The sequence below is a fragment of the Dermochelys coriacea genome, chromosome 11 (genome assembly GCF_009764565.3).
Source record: "Dermochelys coriacea isolate rDerCor1 chromosome 11, rDerCor1.pri.v4, whole genome shotgun sequence".
Classification (NCBI taxonomy): Eukaryota; Metazoa; Chordata; order Testudines; family Dermochelyidae; genus Dermochelys; species Dermochelys coriacea.
This window is the reverse complement of record NC_050078.2, coordinates 30,155,277-30,168,834: the sequence shown is the minus strand read 5'-3', so window position 1 is coordinate 30,168,834 and position 13,558 is coordinate 30,155,277. Positions and strand designations below refer to the sequence as shown.

At 47.9% G+C, this 13,558-nt stretch overlaps 1 protein-coding gene across 1 annotated transcript in view; it reads right to left on the bottom strand.

The window, feature by feature from the left end:
* KCNJ3 (potassium inwardly rectifying channel subfamily J member 3) overlaps positions 1-8,183 on the bottom strand; it is a 205,636-nt gene extending 197,453 nt beyond the window's left edge. Inside the window, exon 1 of the mRNA XM_038422638.2 lies at positions 5,952-8,183. Within this exon, the coding sequence (XP_038278566.1) occupies positions 5,952-6,638 (687 nt within the window). The 5' untranslated portion in view covers positions 6,639-8,183. The remainder of the gene's footprint in view (positions 1-5,951) is intronic.
* Positions 8,184-13,558: the final 5,375 nt, after the last annotated feature.

Below are 13,558 nucleotides of genomic sequence, written 5' to 3'. Positions count from 1 at the left end.
TTATATTTCTATATATTTATTATAAGTATATTTATATTTCTAATACCCCACCCCCTGTCCTGATTTTTCACATTTGCTGTCTGGTCACCCTAGAGCGAGGGAAGGGCTATAACACAAACAGAGTGAACAACGTGATGGTGGCAAACATGTTAGCTCCCCTTTTTTTTTCAGGGGAGGGGAGGGGAGAAAGGGGGTTTGGTTTAAGAGGAATAAGCTAAAATGGAAAGAAAAGTGAAGGGAGAGGGAATATTCAAAGGAAGAAGAGAGACAGAGCAGGGGAGAAGATAAGAAGGGCAGGTATGGATTGAAGCTGAGGTGAAGCAATTGTGAGGGAGGGGATAGGGGAGGGTTGGAGCAAACAGCGACTCAGTACAGGGCAGAGAAAGTCTAATCAAAGCTGTAGAATGTTCTGTGGGTGTCCAAACCATGATATGAAATCACTCTACCCCACATATGATGTTCATCTCTGTGCTCCCTCTAATGCCCTGAACAAGGGTCATGATACCCCTAATGTTACACTACAGAATCTTTACATTTCTGTGATATAATCCATTATTCCAAAAGAGGTCCTAACAAAGTCAAGGTGCTACTCAATCTGAACAAGAGTACAAGCGACTGGCCCCTCCATTATTTTAAACAATAGGACTGTAGTTTGCCAGTGATCTCAAAAGACCATTATGATGATGGGCAGAGTTAACCAGAGTAGGCTGGGAAATATATATTTATATATTTGAGACAGAGGGAAGGGGATTGGGAGAGAAAGGAGTCAACAGAAATGACATGGTTTTCACTTTTGTCAAAATCTTTGGGGTTTTGTCAAAAAAATTCAAAAACCTCAAAATCAAATATTTTCCAGAACTTCTAGTTTTTGAGTCTTTTGGTTTTTCAGCAAAAAATCAAAAATATTTCAACAACTTACATTTTTGTGAAAAATTCTAATTTGTTGAAAAAGCCATTTCCCATCAAATAAGCATCTTAACAGAAGGTTTGTTTTTTTTTTTAAACCAGCTGTAGAGATAACTTTGAGATTTCAATCTTATTACTTTGTCTTGGGATAAAACAATGTTTCAGTAACCTCTAAAATGAATCTCCCATGTTCCTCAAACAAAGAAAATCCAGCATAGGTCACACAAATCAGAGGAAAATGTTTTCCATGTTGAAATACTGGGATATCCTTCAAGTACTATATTGGAATGGAAAACTTTTTAAAAAGACTATTTTTTAAAAAGACATATCAGTACTCTTTGTTGAAGTTTTCCTTTTCCAACGAGATCACTCTCACTACAGAATTTTTGTCAAATAATTCTATCTAGGAGCCAACTTTTGTCCAGCATGCTCTGGGCTCAGTTCCCAGAACCTGCGCATGTTTGAAGATCCATGGTGAAGAGAGATTCACAAACTTTTCAGAGTACACCCTGCAGAGCTAGTTGGAGTCAGTGTACATAGCTTCTATTTTCTCCATTTTCTAACTTACTCTTCTCCTTTAGCTCACTCCACACGCATATCCCCATCCTTGCAGAGAGCACTCCACAACATCTGAAAAATTGAGGAAGGACACATTTCCACAAAACCACCTCATCCTTCCACAGTCAGGGAGAAATGTGCGTGGGGAAGAGCACCCTCTATGCATGTCAGCTCAGGGACACAATCCATCCAAAATTACGATAATGAACAAACTCTCATACTGTTACTGTTTGTGTGGCACAGTATGTATGAACATTCTACAGTACAATTTTTAATATAATGCCTTTAATTGTAGCCTGGTTTTATGTGATTTTATTTCTACATATTACAATGCATTTGGTATTTTATTTAAATTGATACTAAGACAAGTTTTCTTCACAGAAATATTTATATTCAACAAATTTCCACAATAAATCTCACTCATGGACAGGCTCACTCTTCCAAACCAAGCACAAAAAGCAATTATAGAGTCATGCACTCACATCTGTAATATTTGCTAAGTTTTGTGGAATCATGGCAAGTTCTAAAAGCAGCTTCACCTGTTATAATCCTTTGCAGGGGCATGCCAAAATTACACAAAGGGAGAACTTTTTTAATTCACAAAGCAGCATTGTGATTGAAAGGTACCTCAGGGCTGAACTCCTTAAAATTATTAATTTAAATATAAGGTTGGGCTAAAATCAGTAGCCTAACTTCTAACTGGATAGTACAGCCTAATAATGTAAAGTAGTTCCATGGTTTATTTTGGTGCCCTCTAAAGACTAGATGAACACTAACCAGGCTATTTCACACATAATTTATATTAGTAATTTAAACAACTGGTAATAGAAAACAATCCCCTTTAACCAGATATGGAAAATATATAACTAATGTCTGATTTCATTATCAAAAATATCTAAAATAGCTGCAAAGGGGGGAAAGTTAGAGTACCTCCCTAACTTTTCATTTTTGATCTATGGAAATTATACTGGCAGGGTAATAAAGAAGCAACTTAATTTCTATAATTTCTTTAAACATTTCTATCCTATGATGCATATAAGAAATTCACTGAAGTTGAGGACAATGTGTGCGCCAACACCATAGTTGAAGGTTAGATATTACCATGAATTAGTACATAACTCTGGACCTGGTTCTCCAAATACTACTGAAAATAGAGAATAATCTCATTTGGAAATGTTTGTTCAGGTCTAAATGCCACAATCCTGCCACTGAATCCATATAGTGTGACACTTGCACTGGTGCTCATCTGGCAAGGCAGTGTGCATCATTGATGGGTCCAGGAGCAATGGGGACAACCTCACAAGTGGGAGGAGAGAGAGATCTCAGGCAGGAGCAGCTGGGGCACAGCTCCTGCACTTCGCCAGGTTCTCCCTCCCCATAGCATATGTGTATGGGAGAGGGGGAAGGTGCTGCTTCCTTCTCATTTCTCACCCTTGTTCCCTTTGCTGTGGGATGAGGGAGGGGCCCTATTCTGCCTACAGCTGCTTCCATTGGACGTGGGGGGGACGTGAGGATGGGGAAGCTCATTACCATGCAAGCCACGTTGGGCTCTTTTCTGGGCCCACCCTTCTCTAGTGAGCTAGATCTCTTATGATGCCAGGAGAAAGCTGATTGCCAAGTTTTCTTTGGGCTCTGGAAGGGATTTTTCCCCATATGACAAAACTGTCAAATTTCTGTGTGGGATTTTTCACCTTCCAGCCAGCATCCTGGAGGTCCAGATTTAGGGTTTAAATAACTTCTGTCATGACTTTAAAAATTTCTAGTATGGTTGGTGGGCTCACAAGGGTCCAAGGTGAGATCCATGTAACCCAATGGGCTGCTTGAGCAAGGACCCCAAGCACAGCATTGCACGATAAGAGGGTATGCTCCCATGTCTCACACACTGTGAGGTCCCCTCATCTCTTCTACCTCCTGCATGGAAGAGGGGGAACAGGTTGGGACCCTGGCTTCCAGCCAGGGTTCCTGGGCAGGCCTGAATGGGCATAGCCCTCACTTCCACCCTCACGTCTGCCAAGCTGAAGCCATTGACGATCAATTGAAACCTGCTCTAGAACAGCCCTTCTAGGTAATTTACAAAGTTTTAATAAAGTTGCAGCCTCCACATTTAACCGTACTGTGGCATATATGCCTCATTGTTTGGAAATCAATGGGACTCTTCCGACACTTTTCAAATTGCAGGGTTGGGGCCCTAGTTAAAACCATGGAACTGCCATGATTTTAAAGGGCTTGCACAGGTGTAACTGAGAACAGAATTTGGCTTGGGGTGGGGATCTCTTAACTTTTCTTACCAATAACCCTCAAGAATATTAAAAAAATGTTTTTAGTTTTCAATATTTTAGTGTAGTGAATATCCATTTTCTAGACAATGAGTATTTTATAGTCAGATTCTAGTCAATTTCATTTGCAGACTACTATAATGTAGGGGAGGGATGGCCAACCTGAGCCTGAGAAGGAGCCAGAATTTACCAATGTACATTGCCAAAGAGCCACAGTAGTACATCAGCAACCCTCGCATCAGCTCCCTCATCCCCAGCGTCTCCTACCTACCAGCAGCCCCACCAATCAGCACCTCCCCTCCCTCCCCTCCCCTCCCCTCCCAAACAGCTGTTTTGTGGTGTGCAAAAGGCTCTGGAGGGAGGGCATGGCAAGCTCAGAGGAGGGGGTGGGAAGGAGTGGAGTGGGAATAGGTCTTGGGCAGAGGCAGGGGTTGAACAGTGAGCACCCCAGGGCACACTGGAGAGTTGGTGCCTCTAGCTCCAGCCCTGGAGTTGGTGCCTGTACAAGGAGCCTCATATGAACTTCTGAAGAGCCACAGGTTGGCACCCCTGATCTACGGGTTTCATCCAAAGCCTATTGAAGTCAGTGGGAGTCTCTCCAATCACTTCAATGGGTTTTTGATCAAGTCCTCTAAAAATACTGAAATGTCTGAGTTGCAAACACTTCAGGTGGATATTTTAAAATATGTACTGTTTACCACAGAATTTTTCTTGTGGAACACTACAGAAATATTTAAATTGTTTTTAGGTTTTGGACCAAATTTGATTTGAATCTAAGTTATATTTAAAATGTCAGTTAAATGGTCAGTTTTCCTTACAAATCATCTATACAATTTTAAAACTCACTATCTTGAGATTAGGCCTCCCAGGAAGTTAATGAACTATCTACACAAAAAAGGGTCTCTGTGATTAGCCCTCAATATTATTCAAAAAATAGACACCAGAAAATTTACAAAACAGAAACAAAAGGTAAAACACTAACCAGAGATTCTGAATGGAGATTGCTTTTTTTTTTTTAAATAGACCCTGTTTACTTAACAGCTCAAAATGTAGGCTGTATAATGTTAAGGGCAGGAATCTACCTATTCTGTCTATAAAATGCACACACATTACAGTGCTGAAAAGACATACTAACCAAACTGGAAATGTGTTGACAGCAAATTATAGAGTAAAGGATGCAAAGACCAAAACTTAAAGGCCAACTGTAGAAAATACTCTTGTGCTTGTAAGATACTCCAAAGAGTGACACAAAGAAAAATGAACAGGTTTCAGAGTAGCAGCCGTGTTAGTCTGTATTCGCAAAAAGAAAAGGAGTACTTGTGGCACCTTAGAGACTAACAAATTTATTAGAGCATAAGCTTTCCTGAGCTACAGCTCACTTCATCGTAATGCATCCGATGAAGTGAGCTGTAGCTCACGAAAGCTTATGCTCTAATAAATTTGTTAGTCTCTAAGGTGCCACAAGTACTCCTTTTCTTTTACAAAGAAAAATGTTGATTTAAAAAACTGAGCTGGATGGAGGCGAGTTTAAAAATTAACTCTGACTTGGGAATCTAATGCTTTGAAAATGAAGAGGAATGAATGAAGATGAATTCTGGATAGAGTGTAAATGCAAGTGCTCTGGAGAAAGAAGAGGAAGGTGGAAATTGGAGTGCTCAGAAGAAAGGTGATGGGGCTGAGAGTCCTGTAAAGGAAGAGGAGAAAAGAAGGAGAAGCAGAAAAAAGGACAATGCTAAAGGGAATGCTCTGGAGAGAAGAGGAGGAAGGTATTGAAGTCGGAAGTGGTAAGGTGGAGAAATCATCTTGAATGCTCTCTGGAAGAGGTGGGAAAGTAGAAGGAGAGCTGAGAGTGGTCTGGGGAGAGAGGTTGGTGAAAGGGGAAGAAGGTGTGAGTGCTTCAGGGGACTGGGGAAAGGCTCAGGAAAAGGTGAGAGAATTCTGGGGAGAGGGTGAAGGGTGAAATGAGAGTACTCTATGGAGGAAGAGGCAGCTTGAGGACTAAGGGAAGCAGTGGAATGTGCAGAAAGTGTTAATGCCTGCAGAGGAGGATGAAGAGATGGTGTGAAAGTCCTAGAGAGAAGAGGAAAGTGAAGGAGGAGTTGGATGGGCTCTGCAAAGAAGACAGCAGCACAAGAGCTGTGGGGAGAGATAAATCGTTCAGGAGGGTGTTTGAGCGCCAAGGAGAGAGCAAGAACAGGACTATGCACTTACTTTAAGTAGCTTGCAGCGGATCTGCGCGGAGACCATGTGGCTGTTGCGAAGGTTGCCTACCCTGAACATAAGGGTAAGTTTGCCATCCCGCATGGAGATGACAGCATGCTCACTGAACATCAGTGTCTCTGCCCGCTTCTTAGGCTGGGACATCTTGATAAACATGCAGCCAATGAGGAAGGCATCCACGATAGAGCCCAGGATGGACTGGAAGAGGAAGAGGATGATGCCCTCGGGGCATTTGTCAGTGATATAGCGGTAGCCATACCCAATGGTAGCCTCAGTTTCAATAAAGAACAGGAAGGCGGAGGGGAAATTGTAGACATTGGCCACACAGGGAGTGTAATTATCATCATGGGCTTTGTTCAGATCACCCCGCATGTAGGCGATGAGCCACCACATGGAGGCCATGAAGAGCCAGGCCACAGTGTACGTGAGGATGAAGATAAAGAGGTTCCAGCGCCACTTGAGGTCCACCAAGGTGGTGAACAGGTCCGACAGGTAGCGGCTCGTCTCGCTGCCCAAGTTGCCATGCTGCACATTGCAACGGCCATTCTTGTCCACAAATCGCTGCCTCTTTCTCCTAGGAGCTGCTGCCGCCGCTTGCTGCTGGTGGAAGCCTGAGCCACTGGAAGAGGTGGTCACTACCTGGTATTCGTCCCCGAATTTCCTTCGGAGTGCAGACATAATACGGAGGGGCTAGCCAGAGTCACCAGAAAGGAGGCACCTCTGGGCTTCCACAGCACAAGGGGGGAGGGTCTGCGGCTCCCCTTCACTCTCTACTTTTCTACTCCGCTCTCTCCCTGCCTCTTTCCTTCCCTGTTTCTCTGCCCTTCTGCATTTTCCCGTCTCCCTTCCTCTTTCCTATTCCCTCTCCTCACCCCCTCTTTTCTTTCCCTTCCTGCTTCTCTCCTCACTCCCCTCCTTTTTTCAGATGCTTCCTCTTTTTCTTTTTGCCACCCCTTACTTTCCAATCGCTCCCTATTTAACAGGCAGAACCTTCCCTTCCCTCCCCCCGCCCCAAAACCAAGAGCCACACAAAGACATGCAGTCCCGTTTTACCTTTGTGCAGCTCGCTGGCTCTGCATCTCCCTTATTCCACTTCCCTCTGCTGCACCTGCATGCCAGAGGGGGAAAGCGGATGTATTCCGAGCAAACTAGCTGCAAAGCCTGCAATGAGAAGGGCAGAGCTACTTGCCCCTCTCCCCCCTGTCTTCCTCCTCCACGGCGCTATCCTTTGGCGAGGACCGGGCACAAAGGTATCTCTTCCCAGGCTCAGTGCAGCCCTAGAAAGGCGGTGAAGGGCAGCCTTCCTAATCCCCCCACCCAGCAAGATGGGTAGTAAGGGAGTCTCTTTCTGACCGGGCTCTCGCTATCAGCCGCCCCCAGCCGGACACAAGTCAAGCACATGGGCGGAGAGGCGATCGGCGAGCACCAGGCGAGGCGCCCCAATCCCCGGGAGGAGCTGCCCCCCTCTCTCCTCAGCCCCGGTTCTGCGGCTTACAGGAGGGCTTGAGATACGGGTCCCCCATTATCCCCCGGCGGCGGCTGGTAGCAAGGAGAGACCCCCCAGGGAGCTCAGCAGGAAGGACCCCTGTTGGGCTGGCAGCGTCCCCCCTTCCTCTGCAAGCCGCGGGGCGGGGGGTTGCAGCCTGTCGGGTGCTCCCGGTCCGGTTTTTAGCTGGAAGAGAAATTGGGCTCCAGGGGGTTTTCCTCCCCACGCTAGCGGGCAGCGTGACCCGCGCTGTGGCGGGGCAGCCCCCCGGAGCCGTGCGCTCGGCGGCGCCTGCGAGGAGCTGCGGAGCTCGGCGAGCCCCGCCGGCCCCTGCCTGCTCTGCACCTCCGCTGCTCCTCGCTTGGCTCCGCAGTGCCGGGCAGCACCGCCACCCCGGAGCCCCCAAAGCAACGGGGCTCCCCGCAGCGGCTCCCGCACCCGCCTCCCTCCCACCCACCCTGGCTCCCGCAGAGCAGCAACTGCCACGGAGGAGGCAAACGGGCTGCGGTTGATGGCTCGCCTCTCGCTGGCTTGGGAGCCGACAGGCTGCCGCGATTGTGGCACATCAGCCGCAGCTGAGGCAGCGCGCCGCGCAAACGACTTGCTCTCCCCCTCACGCAGCACAGACGAGAGAGTCGCCTGGTGATTTTGCCCGCATGTGGGGGGCGCAAAGACCCTCACGGTACCGCACTGGTGCGCCAGACTCCCCAGCAATATGTTCCCTCCCCGCTCTATGCGCCGCCCTCCTCCCCAAATACTCCCTAATTCTCCGTCCTCTCAAACCCTCCGTCCTCCCTGCCTCACACCCCTCCGCTTCCCCCCCACACCCCAGAGCGGCTCCTTTCCCTCAGGTCTCTCACCCCTCCTCACGCTCCCCCTCTAGACCATCCCCTTTCCCCAAACACCCCTTGCTGTGCCCCAAGCCTCTCAGTTCTCCCCCACTGCCTACCCCTTGTTCTCCCATCCTGTCTCCCCACAAGCCTCCCCTTCATATCCTCCCATTCTCCCTTCCATCTAAATACCCCTGCCTCCCTAATTCACCTCCTCCAGTCCCCCGCTCCTGAGCGCCCCTCCGCCAAAGCAACCCCCCACCCTGCGCATTTCCCTTTTGTGCCTTGCCCTCTCCAAGGTCCTCCCACCTCTCCTCTCCCAGGTTTCCTCTCCTACTGGTCTTGTATCCCACCCATGCATGAACTAGGGATCACCAGGGCCGGCTCTAGGTTTTTTGCAGCCCCAAGCTCCGAGAGCGCAACTGCCCAACCCAAAAAAAAAAAAAAAAAAAGAAAAAAAAAGGAGGGCCAGAATGCCGCCCCTGGAATTGTGCCACCCCAAGCACGTGCTTGCTTTGCTGGTGCCCAGAGCCAGTCCTGGGGGTCACCAAATGAAATGAAAAGGCAGCAGGTTTAAAAGAAGCAAAAGGAAGTATTTTTTCACACAATGCATGGTCAACCTGTGGAACTCTTTGCCAGAGGATGTTGTGAAGGTGAAGACTTATAACAGGGTTCAAAAAAGAACTAGATACATTCATGGAGGATAGGTCCATCAATGGCTATTATCCAGGATGGGCAGGGATGCTGGCACTAGCCTCTGTTTGCCAGAAGCTGGAAATGGGCAGCAGGGGACGGATCACTTGATGATTTACCTGTTCTGTTCATTCCCTGTTCTGTTCATTGGCCACTGTCAAAAGACAGGATACTGGGTTACATGGACCTTTGGTCTGACCCAGTAGGGCTATTCTTGTGTTCTTTTCACACCCATGGGGCTGTGCATGGGCCAGCTCCCCTTCTTTCCCTCCTGGCAGTGGGGTGTGGTATAAGAGTGTCTGGGGCTGGCTCAATCTCCTCCCTGGCTCCTCTGCTCTGATCTAGCAGGATTGGTTTGCTGGGGTTGGTAGGACTTTCAGCTGCCCAGCAAGGCAGAACAACCCCTAGAGCAGGATACTCAAACTGAGGTTCTGGAACTGCAAGTGAGCTTTAATGTGATATTAAAACATTGTGTTGTAGAATATGTAGTACTATAGTGAAGGAAACAATGAATTCACAAGACTGGCTCTTTCTGGTAATGTTGATTGCTAATTCCTGAACCACTAAGGTCTGTGTATCACTGCCCTAGAGGCAGGTGGGTGCATTTCCCTGAGCCCAAGGGTCCAACAGTTGATGGGCAGCAAGCACTCCCATGCTGCAGCCCCCAACAGTGAATTTTCCCAGCCTCCCCCCCCCCCACAAAAGGTCAGGAGAGGGAGAGCAATACACCCCCCCCCCAGCATAGCACAGGTACAGGACACCATGGAGCTTTTTATTAGAAAAGTAAAAAAGCTGATGTTGTTGAGCTCCAGAGATAACACTATGGTTTGGGATTGGGCTGATCAGATACTTCCTATACTAGGGCCCCATCTATCCAGTTGAACCTTTTCAGCATGAGAGCCAACTACTCTCAGGAGGCATGGGTAACCACTGCCTGGTTATGGATGCATTGAAAGAAACAGTTAAAGCAGCAGTTTGCTCTGACGTTTTTATTTTTACAACTTAATAGCTGGTTGCTTAAAGTTTAAACGTGTGTGGAGGTGGCAATAAAATAATTTCCTGCGTTTTTTCCTTTTAAAAAAAATACCCTCTTTGTGTTTTTAAAAAAGCACTCATAAAATTTTCTATTGATGAACTTTTACCTGTGGCACTATTTTTTGCCCTTCCATAATTTTTTGAGGGAATCCCCTTAACCCAGGGGTTGGCAAACTTTTTGGCCCGAGGGCTACATGTGGGTATGGAATTTGTATGGCGGTCCGTGAATGCCCATAAAATTGGGATTGGGGTGCAGGAGGGGGTGAGGACTCTGGCTTGGAGGGTGGGCTCTGGAGTGAGGCTGGGGAGGAGTGGTTTGGGGTGTAGGAGGGTACTCCAGGCTGGGACTGAGGGGTTCAGAGTATGGGAGGGGGATCAGGGGGACAGGCTTTGGGTGGTGCTTACCTCAAGCAGTTCCTCGAAGCAGTGGCACGTCACCCCCTCCACTCCTATGTGGAGGTGTGGTCAGGTGGCTCTGCGTGCTGACCGTCTGCACTCGCCACTCCTGCAGCTCCCATTGGCCGCAGTTCCTAGCCAATGGGAGCTGTGGGGGTGGCGCTGGGGGCAGGGGCAGCGTGCAGAGCCCCCTGGCTACCCCTATACATAGGAGCCATGGGGGGACATGCCGCTGCTATCAGGAGCCCAGGGCCACACACGTGGAGTGTCCCCAGACCCTGTTCCGCTGCTGGAGTGCAGGAGCGGGGCAAGCCCCGACCCCATGCCCCAGCTGGAGCTCGAGGGCCAGATTAAATCGGCTGGTGGGCCGTAGTTTGTCCACCCCTGCATTAACCCCTCACGCTTTCCACAGCTGTCCCTTCTTGCACCTATTAGTGCCCACAGCCGTTGGTTTCCTTTCCTTGGTTTTTCCCCCTTATTCTCCATAACACATTTCTTTAGGGAGGCTGAGGGAGAGCCTGCTATGCGCTGGCGGCTGCTGGTCTTCCAGGCTGTGCGCCTGCTTTCCTGCCTGCAGCTGTGGGACCCCAGTGGGCCGGCTGCGCAGCAGGGCAGCCGATGGGGGGCTGGAGGCCATGGGGAGGAGGGAGCAGAGAGGAGAGAGGGTGACTGCTTGGGGAGCTGCAGTAGGAGTGCAGCTACTAGCTGGGCTCCTGACACAGCTGAGGCTGTAACTCATCCCTCCAGACGCTTAGGGATCTGCCCCGGGGAGTGAGACAGCCTGTGCCACGCGTAGCTGAAGCGTGGGAAGGCGGGGAATGGAGAGGAGAAGCACCGGGCAGAGGAGAGCAGGGGGAGCTGTCACTAGATTGGGGGGCAGCACGGCTAGCAATCCACTGGTGCCCTCACTGAAACGTCCTGAAGTTTAGGCTCCTTGGTGGCGGACGGGGGGGCTGGGGGTCCGGAGCCAGCGACGCTTTGCTGCTGCCGCGCAGCCGCCGCTGCTCTCCCACGCCACCTGCTGGCGGAGCCAGTGGCCCGGGGAGGTCGCGTAGAGCGGGTGCCGCAGGTTGAGCCATAGCCGGAGGGCCGGGCGTCCTCAGCCTGCATGAGCCGCAGCTCCCCGTGGAGCTTAGAGGGCATCAGGGTGCCAAGAGCAATGCTCAGCCCATCCCCAGATCTTTTCCTTCCCCCTGTGGCAGGCAACGGCAGCTTGTCCCCGTCCTGGCACTGAGCCAGGTGTCCCATGGACATAGAGTAGTCCCCCCTCTCTGCCCCCTGGCATGGTGATGGGAGCCTTTACCCCCTCCTCTGTCACGGTGCACGCCTACTCCTACTGCGGAAAGGAGCTGCGAGGGGCAGGCACAGGCTCAGAGATGCAGCCAGGGTGGTGTCATAATCTGCTTCCCTGGCACTGGAGCACAACGCCCAGCTCAAGTGTCAGCTCTTTGGGGCAGGCGGGGACAGGGCCCTCTGGGTTTTTTGCAGCCCCAGAATGGTGCTGGTCCATCAGGACGGGCTGCTTGTTGCTACCAGTACAAATAAATAACAGCAGCCGACTTCTGTAGAACATCCTACCTTTCCCTCCCCCAAGCACCTGTGCAGAGACCGCCTGGGTAAATTCTCCTGCGCCTGTCCCTGGAGAGGAGACCTTCTTTGGTTTAACATGAGTAAATTTGCGTGTGATTTCTATGTACTCCGACTATTAGAATACATTAATTACAGAGATATTAAATAAAACGAAAGTATCAAAACACAACAGGAAATTAACAAAAACTACATTAAATTACAGATAAAGTTGCTCCAAAATAAAGACTGTCAATTACTTAAAGTGAAGGAAAATAAAAATTGAGTCTTCATATCTATGGAGTTACTAATTTGAAAAACACAGTCAGCACATTTATTTTCAATCAGGATTCCAAGGATTTATGTGATATAATCATATGTATCCATTTCTCACCTTGGCTGCTAACAGAATATTGTCAGCTTCCTTACAAGCACAGGTTGAAAGATAAAGATGATTTCCCATATATGTAATGTTACAGAGACTAAGGCTATAATGTGAAAAAAATAATTATGAATTATTTTAATGTATATTGTTGCTGAGAAAATTGCATATATTCTATGTACTTATGTAGAGATTTAAAATATTTTTATTAAAATGTTTACTATTTAATTTTGAGATTATTTGGTAAAATAGTTTTGTTAATGTTAAATATATGTTTATGTTATTTCCTACTAATAACAACAAATCCAAGTGATTTCAAAGTATTTTGTTGTCTAGTTTATTGTCTAAGCTATCCTATAGCTATGGCATACGGACTAAAATCATTTTACCTTTTAATAAGTAAGTGTTCACAGTTAAGACTGTGAAGAATTTTAGCATCATAAGTGAGGAATGAAGTACTTGGGTAAGTATTGTAACAGCTAGTCAGTCTTTTTGGGCCGAGGTCTGTGAAGCACTTTGCAATACAGTCAAGATAGGATTCTGTGAAGACAGTGTACAGCCCTCATGAAAGTCCATCAAGCAGTGATGTATTAGGTCATCCAGCCCTTGCCACTCCAGATTGTCTCTATATTATTTTTTCCCAATGTTTTGTGTTGTCTACTTTTAAATGTCCCAGGTGATGGGTTTCCCACTACTCTTGGGATACTATTCCAAATGTAATTCAATTCACTATCAGGATATCTTTCCAATATTCTCACTGCATTCTCTCTTTAAGAAACACATTTTCACATTATTCCTAACAACTTTTTCCACCCTATATAATTTCCTTTTTGCCCGCAAATATTTGCACTATCATATCCCTTCCCCACTTCCTTTAATTACTTCTTAGATAAACTATAAATATTCAGCTGTTTTAATCTGGCCATTATGGGGTCATGGGATTGGCCAGTGCAGAGGGTGGGGAGAGATGTCCGAGTACTAGTCCTGGGGGAATTCTGTGCCACTGCACAGAATTCATGGCCTCTGCAGATTTCTTTGCTTCCCCACAGAAAAATTACTTCTGACAGGGAAGCAAAGGGAAGCCGGAAATGTGGTCATGCACCCCCTCCCCATCAGTGCAGACAGGTCAGTTTGGGCACACAGAGCATCTGAAAGAGACATAAATCACTGCCAGGGGTGGGGGGAACTGGGCAGTTGTGCATGTGAGAGA